Consider the following 14,599-nt stretch of genomic DNA (forward strand, 5'->3'; position numbering starts at 1 on the left):
CAAGCCCCAACCACCCTACCACAGGGCAAAAGCCTTGAGCTCCCCCTACCCCAGTCTGGTAATGGAGAATGGGGTGGGGATGTGCGAGCTGCACTTTAAAAGAGCTGTATGTGGCTCGCAAACCGCACTTTGGCTACCCCTGCTTTAAATGTTAAATGGGCCCTGTCCTTCTATATTGAAAGGACTAAGCCCTTCTGCAAGGCTGTGCAGCTTTTCATAGGTGTGGTGGACAGAACAAAAGGACTACCGGTGTCGTCCTAAAGAATATCATCCTGGATCACTGCTTGCATCCGAGCTTGTTACGAGCAGTTGTCCCGTCTCTGGCCACCGGGACATCTCATTCCACAAAGGGCCCAGGCTTCGTCAGCAGTGTTCTTCGTGCAGATACCAATCCAGGACATTGGCACCGACTTCCCCGCTTTCCCATGGGTGCTTGACCCCTCCCCCTCTGCCCCCGACCCCATCCCCACTCCACCCCTTCTATGGGGCCCTGCCCTGCCTCTTCCCACCCCTTCTCCTCTGCAATATTCCAACTCCTTCCCCAAATCCCCACCCCGGCCCTGCCTCTTCCCTGCCTCCTCCCCTTAGCGCGCTGTGTTCCTGCTCTTCCCCCTTCCTCCCAAAGCGTGCTAACGCTGCCAAACAGCTGTTTGATGGTGGCTGGATGGGAAACGCTGGGAGGTAGGCGGAGGAGCGGGCATGTGGCGCGCTCAGGGGAAGAGGTGAGGGGAGCTTGGCTACCGGTGGGTGCAGAGCACCCACTAATTTTTCCTCGTGAGTGCTCCAGCCCCGGAGCACCCACGGAGTCGGCACCTATGATCCAGGACACTACAGGGCCGCAACATGGTCGTTGATTCATATCTTCGCATTCCACTATGCTATCACCTAACGGGCCCGTGACCATGCCGATTTCGCTAGAGCAGTGTTGCAATCAGCACATCCATGAACTCTGATCCCACCTCCGGGGATACTGCTTGTGAGTCACCTAGCATGGAATCTACAAGAGCAAGCACTCCCAGAAGAAAAAATGGTTACTAAGCTTTCGTAACTGTTGTTCTTCAAGATGTGTTGCTTGTGTCCACTCCATGACCTGCCCTTCTGCTCCACTGTCGGAGTTTCCAGCAAGAAGGAACTGAGAGGGTACAGGGCTGGCAACGCCCTTTATACCGACGCAGGAACGTGGGGCTCGGGAGGCCCCACGGCCGGCCCTATGGATACCACTGAGGGGAAAAATATCTGGCAACTGTGCGTAGCGCACGCATACCTAGCATGGAATGGGCATGAGCAGCACATCTTGAAGAACAACAGTTACGAAAGATCAGTAACGGTTTTTTTCCTTTGATAAATTTTTGGGGGGCAGACAAGCTGATTATGGATATAGGAGGAACAAAAAAAGTCAAACGGTCACTGAGCAGGAGAGTTAGTCCTATCTAGCTATGAACAGAGTTGGAACTGAAGGCCCTGAGGATTGGGAATGGGAAGAGCATGATTTCTCTGCTGCTCATGTGGCTCTGCAAGCCATGAACACAGATGTGGCTGTATGTTTTGCAAGGGCTACAGGCTGATGTGGGTGTGTGTTGTGGCAGACTAAACTGTTCTGACTAGGTCAAGAGCTGCAACCTTTTTGATGTTGCACATTTCAAAGCATTTTGAATGTCCAGGCACTATGACTACAGTCCATAACTTTGGCAGTATATGGACAGGAGACAGCTGCTCACTTTCATTTTTTTAAACTTCTTAAACATATGCAGTTAAAATTCCCATTCAAGTGGGAGTTCAGAATATTTTAATTTAGGACTAGACACTATGACAGAGGTGCCCAACTTGTGGCTCCAGAGCCACATGCGCCTCTTCAGAAGTTAATATACGGCTCCTTGTATAGGCACCGACTCGGGCTGGAGCTACAGACGCCAACTTTCCAATGTGCCGGATGGTGCTCACTGCTCAATCCCTGGTTCTGCCACAGGCCCTGCCCCCACTGCACCTCTTCCGTGTACAGTACCTTCCCTCTTAGCTTGTGTATATTTAATTTTAAACATTAACTTTAATAATAATCTTTCCACAGACCACAGCTGGTATTGTTATTTACATATATTTAGAGTCCATAACCAGCTTCCCCACTTGTTTCTAGGGAAGGGAACAGTACGAGTAGTAGCTAGTCAGGTCTACCTCTGCCTTCATTCAGGCTTCCAGCACTTCCTTCCTGTGTGCTCATAAAATCCCAGCTGCTGGGGGTTGCTGCCCCTCAATTAGCCCCTCAGCTGTAGCTCTACTCAGTTAATTGGCACCTTAAGTCAGTTACCTGTCTTCCAGTTAAGTCCCAATTAACATACAGTGGTGGGGAGCTGAGTGACAAGGTGTTGAGTTAGCTGAAGACTCAGCACGTCCTGTTACACCCTTTCATTTCCCAAACAAACACTTTTGAAACATGGACTTTCCTTCCTCCCTTTTAATTATTTTTGCAACAGTGGCACAGTTTCCCCCCCAACTCATAATCCGAGTGAGTCATTCTGCATCATTCTATAAAGATTTTGTATAAATACCTTTTGCATAAATATGTTCAAAATGCACCAGAATCCTAAAAAGTGTGGGAAGATTAAGACTGCCTGGAAAATGTACCCTGTGGATCACTCAGCGTTACTTGGCAAAGCAAAAGAAGTTAGGAAATCACAAGAGGAAGGGAGTAGTAATCTCTGCTGTGTAAGGCTGGGAGGTAAAAGATACAATACAGCTCTTAATGCTAAATCAAGAATTAGATTAGATATATGTTTTGGTTTTTTTAATATTTCTTAATATGGGCCAGATGAGAAGAATATGTTTAGAATGAGGGAGCTGGCTGAAAGCCCAATGGGTTGGGTTCTACAATTTTATTATGAATCTGATTTACATTGGCAGTAACTGATATTAGTTATGTAAATAAGCTGGTGAGCTTCATCTTTCCTGAATGGTTGTTTCTAGTTCTGAAAATGGGAGACATCTGCTTCCTGTAACAGACATTGAGGAGCAAATTGCCTTTTGTACATTAGTGGCCAAACGGTTTTCAACCCCATTTTACTGGGGACAAAATATCTGTGTTGATAGATAAATAATGAGCCATTTTCCCGGAGAACTACTATCTCTTGGGCTTTGTGGAATGTTTATACTCGATTTAAACCTTGTTCCATCTAAATAAATTTTAAATGCGGTTTGGACTGACCAGCGTAGATGAGACTAAATTATTATAATAAAGACCCATTGAGTAATTGGGGCCCTGTTGTGCAGTGCACACACATGGTAAGACGACATTCCCTGTCCCATAGAGCTTACAATCTAAATTGTATAAAGCCATTTCTAAAAACCCACTTAAGTCAGCGGTTCTCAAACTTTTGTACTGGTGACGCCTTTCACATAGCAAGCCACTGAGTGTGACCCTCCCCCTTATAAATTAAAGAACACTTTTTAATATATTTGACACTATTATAAATGTTGGAGGTGAAATGGGGTTTGGGGTGGAGGCTGACAGCTCACAACCCCCCATGTAATAACCTCACAACCTCCTCGGGGTCCTGACCCCCAGTTTGAGAACCCCTGACTTAAGTCTATGTGACCCCAAACTCTCTCTCTTAAAACATGGTTCAAATCCCAATGTAGAGAGGATCAAAGAGAGCAGAAGTAAAAAAGTGATTTGAGGGACTCTGAGGTGCTTCTTTAGTTATGAAGTTTGTACAAGAAAATGCAGTCAAAAAGGGTGCACTGAGTTGAGGAAAATGAGTAAGGGGAAGAAGGTATCAACAGCAGAAAAAGATTTGTCTCTAAGGAGAAGAAAATTTTCCAGATTATGGCCAGAGCAAAAAGCAGGTTGAAATCAGTTAAGGTTGTATGAAAAGCAAATGGGGAAATTAAAAACTACTTTGTCAAGCAGTTTGCTGAGAAAGGGCAGGGTGACAAGGACAGTAGTTAGTGTGTGTCAGGTTCAAAGGAGGTGTTATTTGAAGACCGGAATGGACAGTGGCCGGTTTTGGAGCTATAAGGAAGGTACGAGAGACAAATGAGACGTTGACAGAGTTAGTAAAGTAGGTGTCAGGACAAAGTGACAGGCCTGAATGATGAGACGGGAGGAAGAAAATGTAGTTTTCTTAGGGACTGGACGATGGTAGGGGGCAATAATGTCATAAATTAAAACAATTTGAGATTGAAAGAAGGAAACAAATCCCATGCATCTTGGCAGGGAAAGGATGTGTGGATAGGGTTACAGGTGTCATGGGGTGGAAGGAGTGAGGATTATCAGCAACTCAGACAATTAAATTTTGTCCCATTTAATGGCAGCGTTATGCTTATTGAAAACTAAACTGGATCAAGCACTAAAAATCATGTAGATGACTTTGCACTGACGTGGAGTGGGAATGGACTAAGTGTCGTACTGTATTACCCATTTCTAAAACGTGATGGGCTGTCACAAACCAGTAAATAGCTCTAGCACAAAAAACATCTGCCTACTAAGTATTTATTTGCAATATGTAATATACATATTAATGTAATACGTACTAAATAAGTACACTATACGTAACACAGTGGTGGCTCCTGTCCTACGGGGCTGCCTGGGGTTGGCTCCCTGCTCCAGGCATTGCAACCTCCAGGGTCGCAGCACCACTCACGTTTGGCTCAGCCCTCATGGTGAAGGGTTGGCTAGGCCACCTTTGTGTGAGTGGCGTTTCCAGCTGGCACATGGGGCCACAGCACCTCTCACTCAAATTTGGCCCTGCCAGCTCCCTGTCATCATGACGGAGGTGTGGCTGGGCTAAACCTGAGCAGTGCTGAGGCCCCCAGCAACAAGTTGCAATGCACAAAGTGGGGAACTGAGCCCAGACAGCCCCACAGGACTGGAGCCGCAGCTGCAGGGTGAGTGAGGAGTGGGCTCTGCAACTGCCTCTCCCAGGATAGGAAACTCCTCCCCATGCTTTGTCTTCCACATGACCCTTTTTGACACATTTTGATGACCCAAGTTTTGGTCATGACCCACAGATTGAGAAATTCTGCCATATTAAGTTTCTTCTGTCTTCATTTGCTATAATTTAGGGCCCTACCAAATTCACAGTCCATTTTGGTCAATTTTCATGGTTATAGGATTTTAAAAATAATAAATTTCATAATTTCAGCTATTTAAATCTGAAATTTCATGGTGGTGTAACTGTAGGGATCCTTATCAAAAAAGGAGTTGTTGGCAGGGGAGTCGCAAGGTTATTGTAGGGAGGGGTTGCGGCACTACGCGGCTATTGGTGGCAGCTCTGCCTTTAGAGCTGGACAGCTGGAGAGTGGCGGCTGCTGGCCGGGAGCCCAGCTCTGAAGGCAGAGCCGCCACCAGCAGCTGCACAGAAGTAAGGATAGCATGGTATGGGATTGCCACCCTTACTTCTGTGCTGCTGCCTGCAGAGCTGGGCCCTCAGTCAGCAGCTGTCACTCTCCGGCTGCGCTGGCGGGGCACTGTCTTCAGAGCTGGGTGCCCGGTTAACAGCTGCTGCTCTCCAGCTGCCCAGCTCTGAAAGCAGCACAGAAGTAAGGGTGGCAATACTCTGACCTCCCTAAAATAACCTTGTGCCCCCCCCCCGCCCCACAACTCCCTTTTGGGTCAGGATCGCCAATTTGAGAAACTCTGGTCTCCCCTGTGAAATCTGTATAGTACAAGGTAAAAACATGCAAAACACCAGATTTCATGGGGGGAGACCAGATTTCATGGTCCGTGATGCATTTTTCATGGCCCCGAATTTGGTAAGGCTCTCGCTATAATTGACTCCATCTCAAGCATATTGGTATGTGGAAACATGGCACGTTTTCTTGATCTTCATTTAAAAAAAAAATCACTCCTTTTCACTTAACAGGGAGTGATAATCATTCTTTTGTAATTAGTCCTCTTTAAAAACTGATGTGTGGGACAAGTAAGCATATTCCACTAGCTGCACTTTGCCAGACAGTGAGCATAGGGAATGTGCTCACTTGTCCTACACGTCATTTATTCTTCAGTAAAGTGGGACTCATTTTACAGGACTCAACTTTTATTTTCTCATTACTATATTTTTCAGGAGAACATCAGAGTTAATGTTACTATGTTGAAAACTAGTGAAGAATCTCAAGAAGCACAGGTTTGTTGTTTTTGTTTACTCAACATATTAGTAAGTTATGAACCAAACTCTACCTGTGAATGTGTGCTTTCGCAGATTTTTCTGATGACTTATTCATTTCAGTATTTTATACAATAGTGACTCTCTAATCTGTTCTTTACATTATTTATGAAACTGAAAATCTGACTATATATTAATATTTTGCCAACTATCTTTTATTTTTTTAAGGTTGTCTTTAATATCACCTACAATAGTGGACAGATATATGTAAATGACTTTCCTATGAAGAGAGGTGTTACCCGAATTAAGTGTCAAACTTTAATATGTGAGTACTGCTCAATTCTTTATCTGGGATATCTGCTTCCATGTCACCTAGAGAAGGACATAACAAATAATTCATTGCTATGGTGCTCTCTGAAGGTCAGAAATATTTGGAAACAACACGTTTACAGAGTTAGGATGTGTTTAGAATCAACATGTAACAAAATCTTACATCCTCATATGTTTCCATGTCCTAGTCATGTCCTTGTATTTACACGGTTTCACCTGAAATACAGACCTTGTGTATATTTTTGAAAGGGGACGGTTTTGCACTAGACTGGGTAATGTGAATATAATAATGCAACTCCCCACTGCTAATGGCTGTCTCTCTATGTTGGGTGGCACACATCCAAAGAGAGTTTGAGTAGGATAAATAGGAATTAGGATTATGATCTTTAAGTATATTTTGCCATTGTCATTATTCCACCTACATTGGGACTGCAGGTTTCTCACGTATAAGATGCTGTTGTGTAGGTGTTGCAATCCTGATATTTTATACTGTCTGTAATGGGGGAAGCTGTTGTTTCCCCCACTAGTTCAATGTTGTACCTCCTGTGCAAGGGCTGGCATTCAGAAGTATTTAGATTCCATACCATGGATGTGGCTTTTTACTTGGCTAGAACTAGATTGTTGAGATCATCTTCTCAACTGTTTGTAGCACTCGCAGAGAGGATAAAGGCCCTACCCCCCGAGTCTTGCTGCAGAGGATCTTGTCCCAGATTTCCTCCTGTATACACCTGTGCTATGACATTGCCAACATAGTGCTGCCAAGCAAGGTGATAGCACACTCGACAAGATCTCAAGCAACTTCTGCAGTGCTTTTAGCGCATGTGCCTATATCAGACATTTGTAGGGCTGCAACTTGGCCCTCAGTACACACCTTTACTACTTATTATTCCATATCTCAGCATTCTGGAGATGATGCCAAGTTCTGATGAGCTGTCCTTCGGTCATTGTTCAGGTGGACTCGGAAACCCACCTCAAGTGACTCACAAGCAGTTCATAAGAATGGCCATACTGGGTCAGACCACAGGTCTATCTAGCCCAGTATCCTGTCGTGGCCAATGCCAGGTGCCCCAGAGGGAATGAACAGAACAGGTAATCACCAAATGATCCATTTCCTGTGGCCCATTTCCAATTCAAGCCGGAAGTGGAATGGACACATGCAATCATTCAAAGAAGGAACGGTTACTAACCTGTTCTGTAAATGTTGTTCTTCGAGATTTGTTGCACATGTCTGTTCTCCTTCCCCTAGTTCAGTGTTGTTGTCTTGTGCAAGGACTGCCAATCAAAAGTGTTTTGATACTTGGATTTGCACAGTGGACTGCATAATTAAAGAAGCTGAGACAATGATGTTCATTTGACTGAAGATCCTTTTACATGCAGATTCACTAGTTATGGTCAGTCTCAAGGTTGGCTTCTGAGATCATCTGCCCTTTATGATCAGACCTTTACTAATGGTCTTTTAAATTGCTTCTCTAAGCTGCGACCTTGTCTTTTGAAAACCCAAAGGATGACAAATGAATAATTAAATACTCTCTTTTTGGGGAGGCGATAACTCATTACTATTTGTCACATGTAGTAAAAGTATGTTCCTATCTTTTTCATCTCTAGTATAGATTATAAAACATTTCAAAGTGTAACTTACTTCAGAGGTAATTGACTCAAGAAAAATGCAAGAGAAGATTTTATTTACGAATGTAAAGCCTAATCCTGTGAGATGCTGAGCATTCTCAAATTCCATTTTCTTTCTAATTGTCCAACCCACTAATCTACAGTGCTTTTGAAATTTTACAACTGTGCTATGTAAATCAGAAACTAGGCAAAAACTAGTGATTTGACCCAAGGCCTAGGAACCAGGAACTCTAGAGTTCTGTTCTCAGCTTTGTGACCTTGGCACAAGACTTTTAACTTCTCTGCAGGGTTGTTGTGAGGTTTAATTAGATAACATTGGTAAAGTTCAAAGTGCTGTAGGATTACTAAGGTCCTCATTCTGATATCTTTTATGTTATTGTAAAAGCAAGTTAACTACACTGACTTTATCTGAGGTCTGAATCAGGCCCTAAGTATCCAAGTTCTTGCCCTGGACAGAAGTCTTAGTGTTCTGACTGAGTAGTTCTGTGTTAAGAGCTTCGCTAAATCCTGCTCAGCACCTCTTACGCACTTGTAACTCCTATTGAGATCAATGGGTTCAATTTTGCTAAGCGCTGAATGTCTTCAGTTCCCATTAAACTTAATCAGAATTCAGGGGACTTGGCATTTAAAGGTTGGGAGGATTGGGAGCTGCAGGTGCTTTTGCATCTCTTAGGATTTGGCCCTTTAACTGTATATTCAATATCGTAATTCAGGAAACATTCAACAAGCTTGTGGGTCCACTGGGAGATATAAATTTATATAGGTCTTAATATTTTTCTCGTATCTGGCCATATTTTTTTCATAATGCAAGGCATTGCTGCATAAATTAAAAAAAAGCTTTTTTTAATTAAAAAAATATTTGATATTAAGGAGATTTACTGTAAAAGCAACGCACATTTTAGGGTCTTATTGGGTGATTGAAGAAACAAGGCCAAACACCTTGTGCCTCCCAACACCAACAAGCTGTGCAGTGCATCAACGGCCTGGATGTGACATCCAGACCAGCCTCAACTCATATGCCTGACCACCCGCACATCAAAATATCAGTGCTAACTTGCTCTTCATTTCCACAACAAACTCTCTTTCACATCTAACACACACTCACTAGTGGTGGGAGCATGGTGTTTGGGGAGGAGGACAGTAGATGTGTCCAGGAAACATTGAGAGAGAGGTGGAGGGCTGTTGAGTGTGTGATCATGGTAGACTTTGCGGTGGCGGGTATGAGGCGGTTGTGAGTAGTAAAGTCATGAGGGTGAGTGGGACTTCTGTTTCTTTTTGTGACTGTGTGCACTGCATAATTATCTGTTGACAGTGGAAACTGGAAACTCTGATAACCTATTGGATCAAAGGCATTGGGGAATTGTCAGTGTTCGCATCATGTTTCGTGAGTGGCCCTTGGCATCCAGATCAAATTTGCAGTTGATTGTCATTCAGGAAGAGGTGACCGAAATCGATGGAAGAGAGGTAACACTAATCATGCTTATTTGCCCATTCTAAATCAGAATAGTAATTTACACGTTTTAACTCTCATATGCTTAAGTGCTTTGCTGGATTGGGGATAAAGTGCTTAGCACCTTGCAGGATCAAGGCCTAGACTATTTTGTCTCCTTATAGAATATTGTGTGAATTTTAAGCAATCCCCTATCCCCAAAAACTTGGTAGTTGCCATGAAAATAATAATCACAGACAGGCTTTAGGAGAGACACACCGAGGGCAAATGAGCTCTTAAGAAAAAATAATCTAATTTGCTATGGAAAGATGTTTCTCAATTATAGTTGAGATGAGAATTCAGGAAATATCTGTCAACAAAAAAATGGAAAGTATGCAGCACTTTATTTTTCAAAATTTTGCATAAATTGTTAGCCACTCACTCTTCAAACCAGAGAAGTTCTGTACTGAGCATACCTAATGATACAGGTTGTTGTGGCAAGTAGAAATTCCAGGTTATGGTTTAGTATACATTTCTGTCTTATACAGGATCTAGTTTTTGTTGAGATTTCACTATGAAATTTACCACAGCAGTAGAGGAGTGATTTTGTTAATAAGGAATTATCAAAATGTCTTATTCTCCTTTTACTGTGCATGCACAGACATTTAACAGGTAGTACATTTGTCAAAATAATTGTGACTATAGCTTATTAAAATGATCTGGTAATTCATTGTTTCAAGTGTTTTAGAATGTAAGTGTGTATTACACCTTTTATTATGAAAAAATGTAGCCTAAGCATGCGTTGCACTGGTTCCTACTGTGACTACCATATAGTAGTAATGCTTTGTTTCAGATCTTTTACTATTCTATACAATATACTTCAAACCTTGATAGGGTATTAGTACTAGCATATTAAACTGCTTTATTTCTGTCTGGGGCTTTCACCCTTTTCAACCTGAAGAAGAGCTCTGTATAGCGCAAAAGCTTGTCTCTTACCAACAGAAGTTGGTCACCCACCTTGTCTCCTTAATATCCTGATACCAACACTGCATGCAGTCTTGATTATCAGCTGACAGTGAACAGATGATTCATATTATGCAGTAGTTTTAATTCTGAGCTACGCAATACTGTGCATCGCCTAAGGGCAGGATCCAGCTAATAGCTTACATCCTACTGCATTCCTTTTTGTTTACAAACTTCCATGTTGCAGTCTTTGTCCTGGACCCAATGCACATGCCGGATTTCTGTCAGTTCCTGGTCTTGTATTTTGAACAGCTGTTCTATTACTCTTCACACTGAAATTTTTTCCTCATAAGTCAGTACTTCTAATGAGCATTTTTTAGAAATAAAGAATGTCAAAATAATACATCACCTAATATTTGTGTGGAGGAAAAATATGAGATTGTTTTGTTATGTTTTAGGTCAATCTAGTATAAATATGGTTAACAAAATATGCATATTCTCTTTGTACTTTTTAATAACTTTGTTACATCGGTGTTGTGCCACTCCCTTCTCTGAATATTGTAGCTTTACATTAAAGAAAGAGTAGGTAAGCGTAAGGTGCTGGAAGGACAAATGGAGATATTAATCATGTTGGCAGAACTTGTTTTCTTGACAAGCTGAACTGCTGCAGGTCACATCAGAAATCACCTCACTGGCTATGCAGATAAATACACCTGTGTAAAAATGCATTATCCCTTGATGTCAGACTTGGTAAAGTAGGAAATGATAGCAGTAGTGCCTAGTGAATGGCCAGTAGCATAGGCCTCAGTTCAGCAGTATACTAAACCACGTGCAAAATCCTATTTACTTCACTGGGACTGCTCACATGCTTGAAGTGAGACAGGTGCTTAAATACCTTTCTGAATCATAGCCATAATGAGTTGGGTACAACTCTTGAAAATCAAGCTGATCATATTAACACACCTTCTTGCAGGAACAGGTACCTTCCCAACCTTTAACGCACTTCTGCTAATGTATAAGTAAATAAAAAGAAATACTATTTATTATGTTAGTAATATTTGTGCATCCACAAAAATCTTCATGCTAGAGTATTTTAATGGAGCTTGTTTTTAGCCAGTGGCCTGCCTCACCCTTACTTTAAAACAGATATAGAATTCCAATATTTTTCTCCTTTGCAGGTTCAGCAAGAGGAGGTTACTGAAATAAACATATTAATTAAGGGCCTGAGAGTACTTAGACATTCAAACCATACTGTTCCTCTGAAGGAAAGCATGCTGTATTCCATCCCCAGGGACAATGACATGTTATTTACACTTCCCAATCTCTCAGGAAAAGGTATGTAATATATAGCACTTACATCATGCTTTTAATGCATAGATCACAAAGCATTTGACAAAGACAGGCAAGTTTCACGATCCTTGTTTCATTGAGAGGGAAGCTGAGGTGAACTGACTTGCTCAAGACATACACTCTTCTGTTCATTAAGAGATTACACTGCTCTACAGCCAAAATGCTTCTGAAATAAATGTAGTCAAACTTTACTAATTCTGGGTCACTGAGAACAAAAATGATGCTTAAAATTGTTGATTGGCTCTAGTTTTCAAGATATGCTATTGGGTCAGTATATACGACCCTTGACTTGGGAATGGCGGAGGATAAGTGAGTTATAAAGGGAAGGGATCTCAATTTAAACCAGAAATGACTAAAATACGTCTTGGACTGGATCTATGAATAAATCTATGACTGGGTTTGGACAGTACTTGCTTTTTAGGCAAAACAATGAATGATGCAATCTGAAGCTGGTATTGCGTCATACATGATATGAATTGCATCATGTTATTCCTAGAAGTCATGGATGATGCAATCATAACGAAGCTTACATCACTCTGCTGAACAAATTGCCCTATATCAGCGCTAGAAATCATACAGTGTCATGCTCTCTTATTTGTCAGTGTTTGATTTTGCAAAGGGACACATTTCTGTTTAGCCAAAGTGAGCAGAGATGCCTCGTACTTGTGTGAACAGTGCAGATAACTTCTGCTATATTTGTGGTGAAGTGACTTTTGCATCACAAAAGCGCAGTATAACCACTATGATTAAGAGAGCCTATCACCTTTATTTTGGCTGCAAAATTGGAGATCAGGACAAGAGGTGGGCCCCACACATATGCTGCAACACTTGTGCAACAAATCTTGGCCAGTGGTTGAACAGGAAAAGGAAATCTATGCCTTTTGCAGTGCCAATGATTTGGAGAGAGCCAACAGATCATACCAGCAATTGTTATTTCTGCATGGTGCCTCCAGTTGGGAAAGATGTGTCAAAGAAGAAAAAGTGGACTGTGCATTATCCAAACATTCCATCAGCTATACGCCCAGTACCCCACGGAGAAGGACTGCCGGTTCCTGATGCACCAGAATCATTCTCATTTGAGTCAGAAGAGGAAGAGGATGAAACTTCTGGTCCTGAACCATCAGTCACAGGACCCACATTTTCTCCCATCCTCCTCCTCTGAACCACACCTCATAACACAAGGTGAACTGAATTACCTTGTCAGGGATTTGGAACTACCCAAGAGTAAGGCAGAGCTGTTGGGCTCCAGACTACAGCAGTGGAATCTCCTGGCAGGTGATGTTACGGTTTCCATGTTCCGTGACCGTCAAAAGGATCTTGTCCCATTCTTCTTCATGGAAGGTGATCTTGTAGCCTGCAACAGCATCGATGGTGTGATGGCAGCCCTCAACATGGTTCACGATCCAGATGAGTGGAGACTGTTCATTGATTCATCAAAGACGAGTCTTAAAGCTGTTTTACTGCATAATGGCAATGTTTTGCCATCAATTCCAGTTGGTCATGCAGTCCATATGAAGGAAACCTATGACGACATGAAACAACTTTTGAGGTGCATAAACTATGACCAACATCAGTGGCAGCTTTGTGGCGATTTGAAGGTTGTTGCTCTCTTGCTTGGTCTGCAGACTGGATGCACAAAGTACTGCTGTTTTCTCTGTGAATGGGATAGTCGTGCAAGAGATTCCCACTACATCAAGAAAGATTGGCCACTCCGACAGTCATTGGAGCCTGGGAGGAAAAGTGTTCAGCATCCACCACTTGTTGAATCAAGGAAGATTTTGTTACCACCCTTACACATCAAGCTGGGTCTGATGAAGAACTTTGTCAAGGCCATTGACAAAACACAAGCAGCTTTCAAGTACCTCCGTGGAAAATTTCCAAGGTTAAGTGAAGCTAAGATAAAGGAAGGTGTCTTTGTTGGTCCTCAGATTCGTGAACTTCTTCGAGATGATGCATTTGACCATGCACTGCATGGCAAGGAAAAGACGGCATGGAAAGCCTTCCAGTTAGTGGCAATAAATTTTCTCGGAAACAACAAGGCAGACAACTACAGGTTGTTGGTGGAAAACCTCCTCAAGGCATAGAAAAGCCTTGTTGCAACATGTCACTAAAGATACATTTTTTACACTCTCATCTAGATTTTTTTTCCACCAAACTGCAGAGCAGTGAGCGACGAGCGCGGCGAGCAATTTCACCAGGGCATTGCAACAATGAAGAAACGCTATCAGGGCAAATGGAGCCCATCAGTGCTTGCAGACTATTGCTGGACAGTGATAAGAGATGCTCCATTTAATGAACACAAGAGACAAGCCAAGAAGCGCCGAGTAGACACTGAAATAGGACTAAACTATGTACATAATAGTTTTTTGCCTTTTGTTTCATAATAAATTTTATTTATATAACCCTTTTGCTGATTTTTAAAGTGTTACATAAACAGGATAGGTGAAATATTACCATGTAAAGCCACCATAAACACATGAAAAGACCTAGGTTTACAATTTATGATTAAAACTCTATCTACACAATATACATAGACATAAAATGTAAAAACTTAAATATCTTAGAAACAGTAGCCAATCGGTTGTTTTAATTGTCATATTTGAATTCAGCACATCAAAATACATAATAAATAGCACATTTTATCTCTGAAGCAGATGACTTCTCAAAAATTGTAGAGCAGTGTTATTGGTTATGCCTTATTTTAGCACTTTAGCATTCTGTGTGCTGTTTTTTTTGGTTCTCTTTTCAAATGCATTTTTTCTTCAGAGGTGCTTCTGAAATGGCACTTAAGATGATGGGGGAATCT

The 14,599-nt window shown here is 42.1% G+C and overlaps 1 protein-coding gene across 4 annotated transcripts in view; it reads left to right on the forward strand.

The window, feature by feature from the left end:
* Positions 1-14,599, forward strand: part of GINM1 (glycosylated integral membrane protein 1) — a 39,725-nt gene that overhangs the window by 15,671 nt on the left and 9,455 nt on the right. For all 4 annotated transcript variants that reach the window (XM_065590338.1, XM_065590339.1, XM_005280441.4 and 1 more), the window contains exons 2-5: positions 6,057-6,116; positions 6,324-6,420; positions 9,364-9,515; positions 11,622-11,778. In XM_065590338.1, the coding sequence (XP_065446410.1) occupies positions 6,057-6,116; positions 6,324-6,420; positions 9,364-9,515; positions 11,622-11,778 (466 nt within the window). The remainder of the gene's footprint in view (positions 1-6,056; positions 6,117-6,323; positions 6,421-9,363; positions 9,516-11,621; positions 11,779-14,599) is intronic.

Source organism: Chrysemys picta, chromosome 3, assembly GCF_011386835.1.
Source record: "Chrysemys picta bellii isolate R12L10 chromosome 3, ASM1138683v2, whole genome shotgun sequence".
Taxonomy (NCBI): Eukaryota; Metazoa; Chordata; order Testudines; family Emydidae; genus Chrysemys; species Chrysemys picta.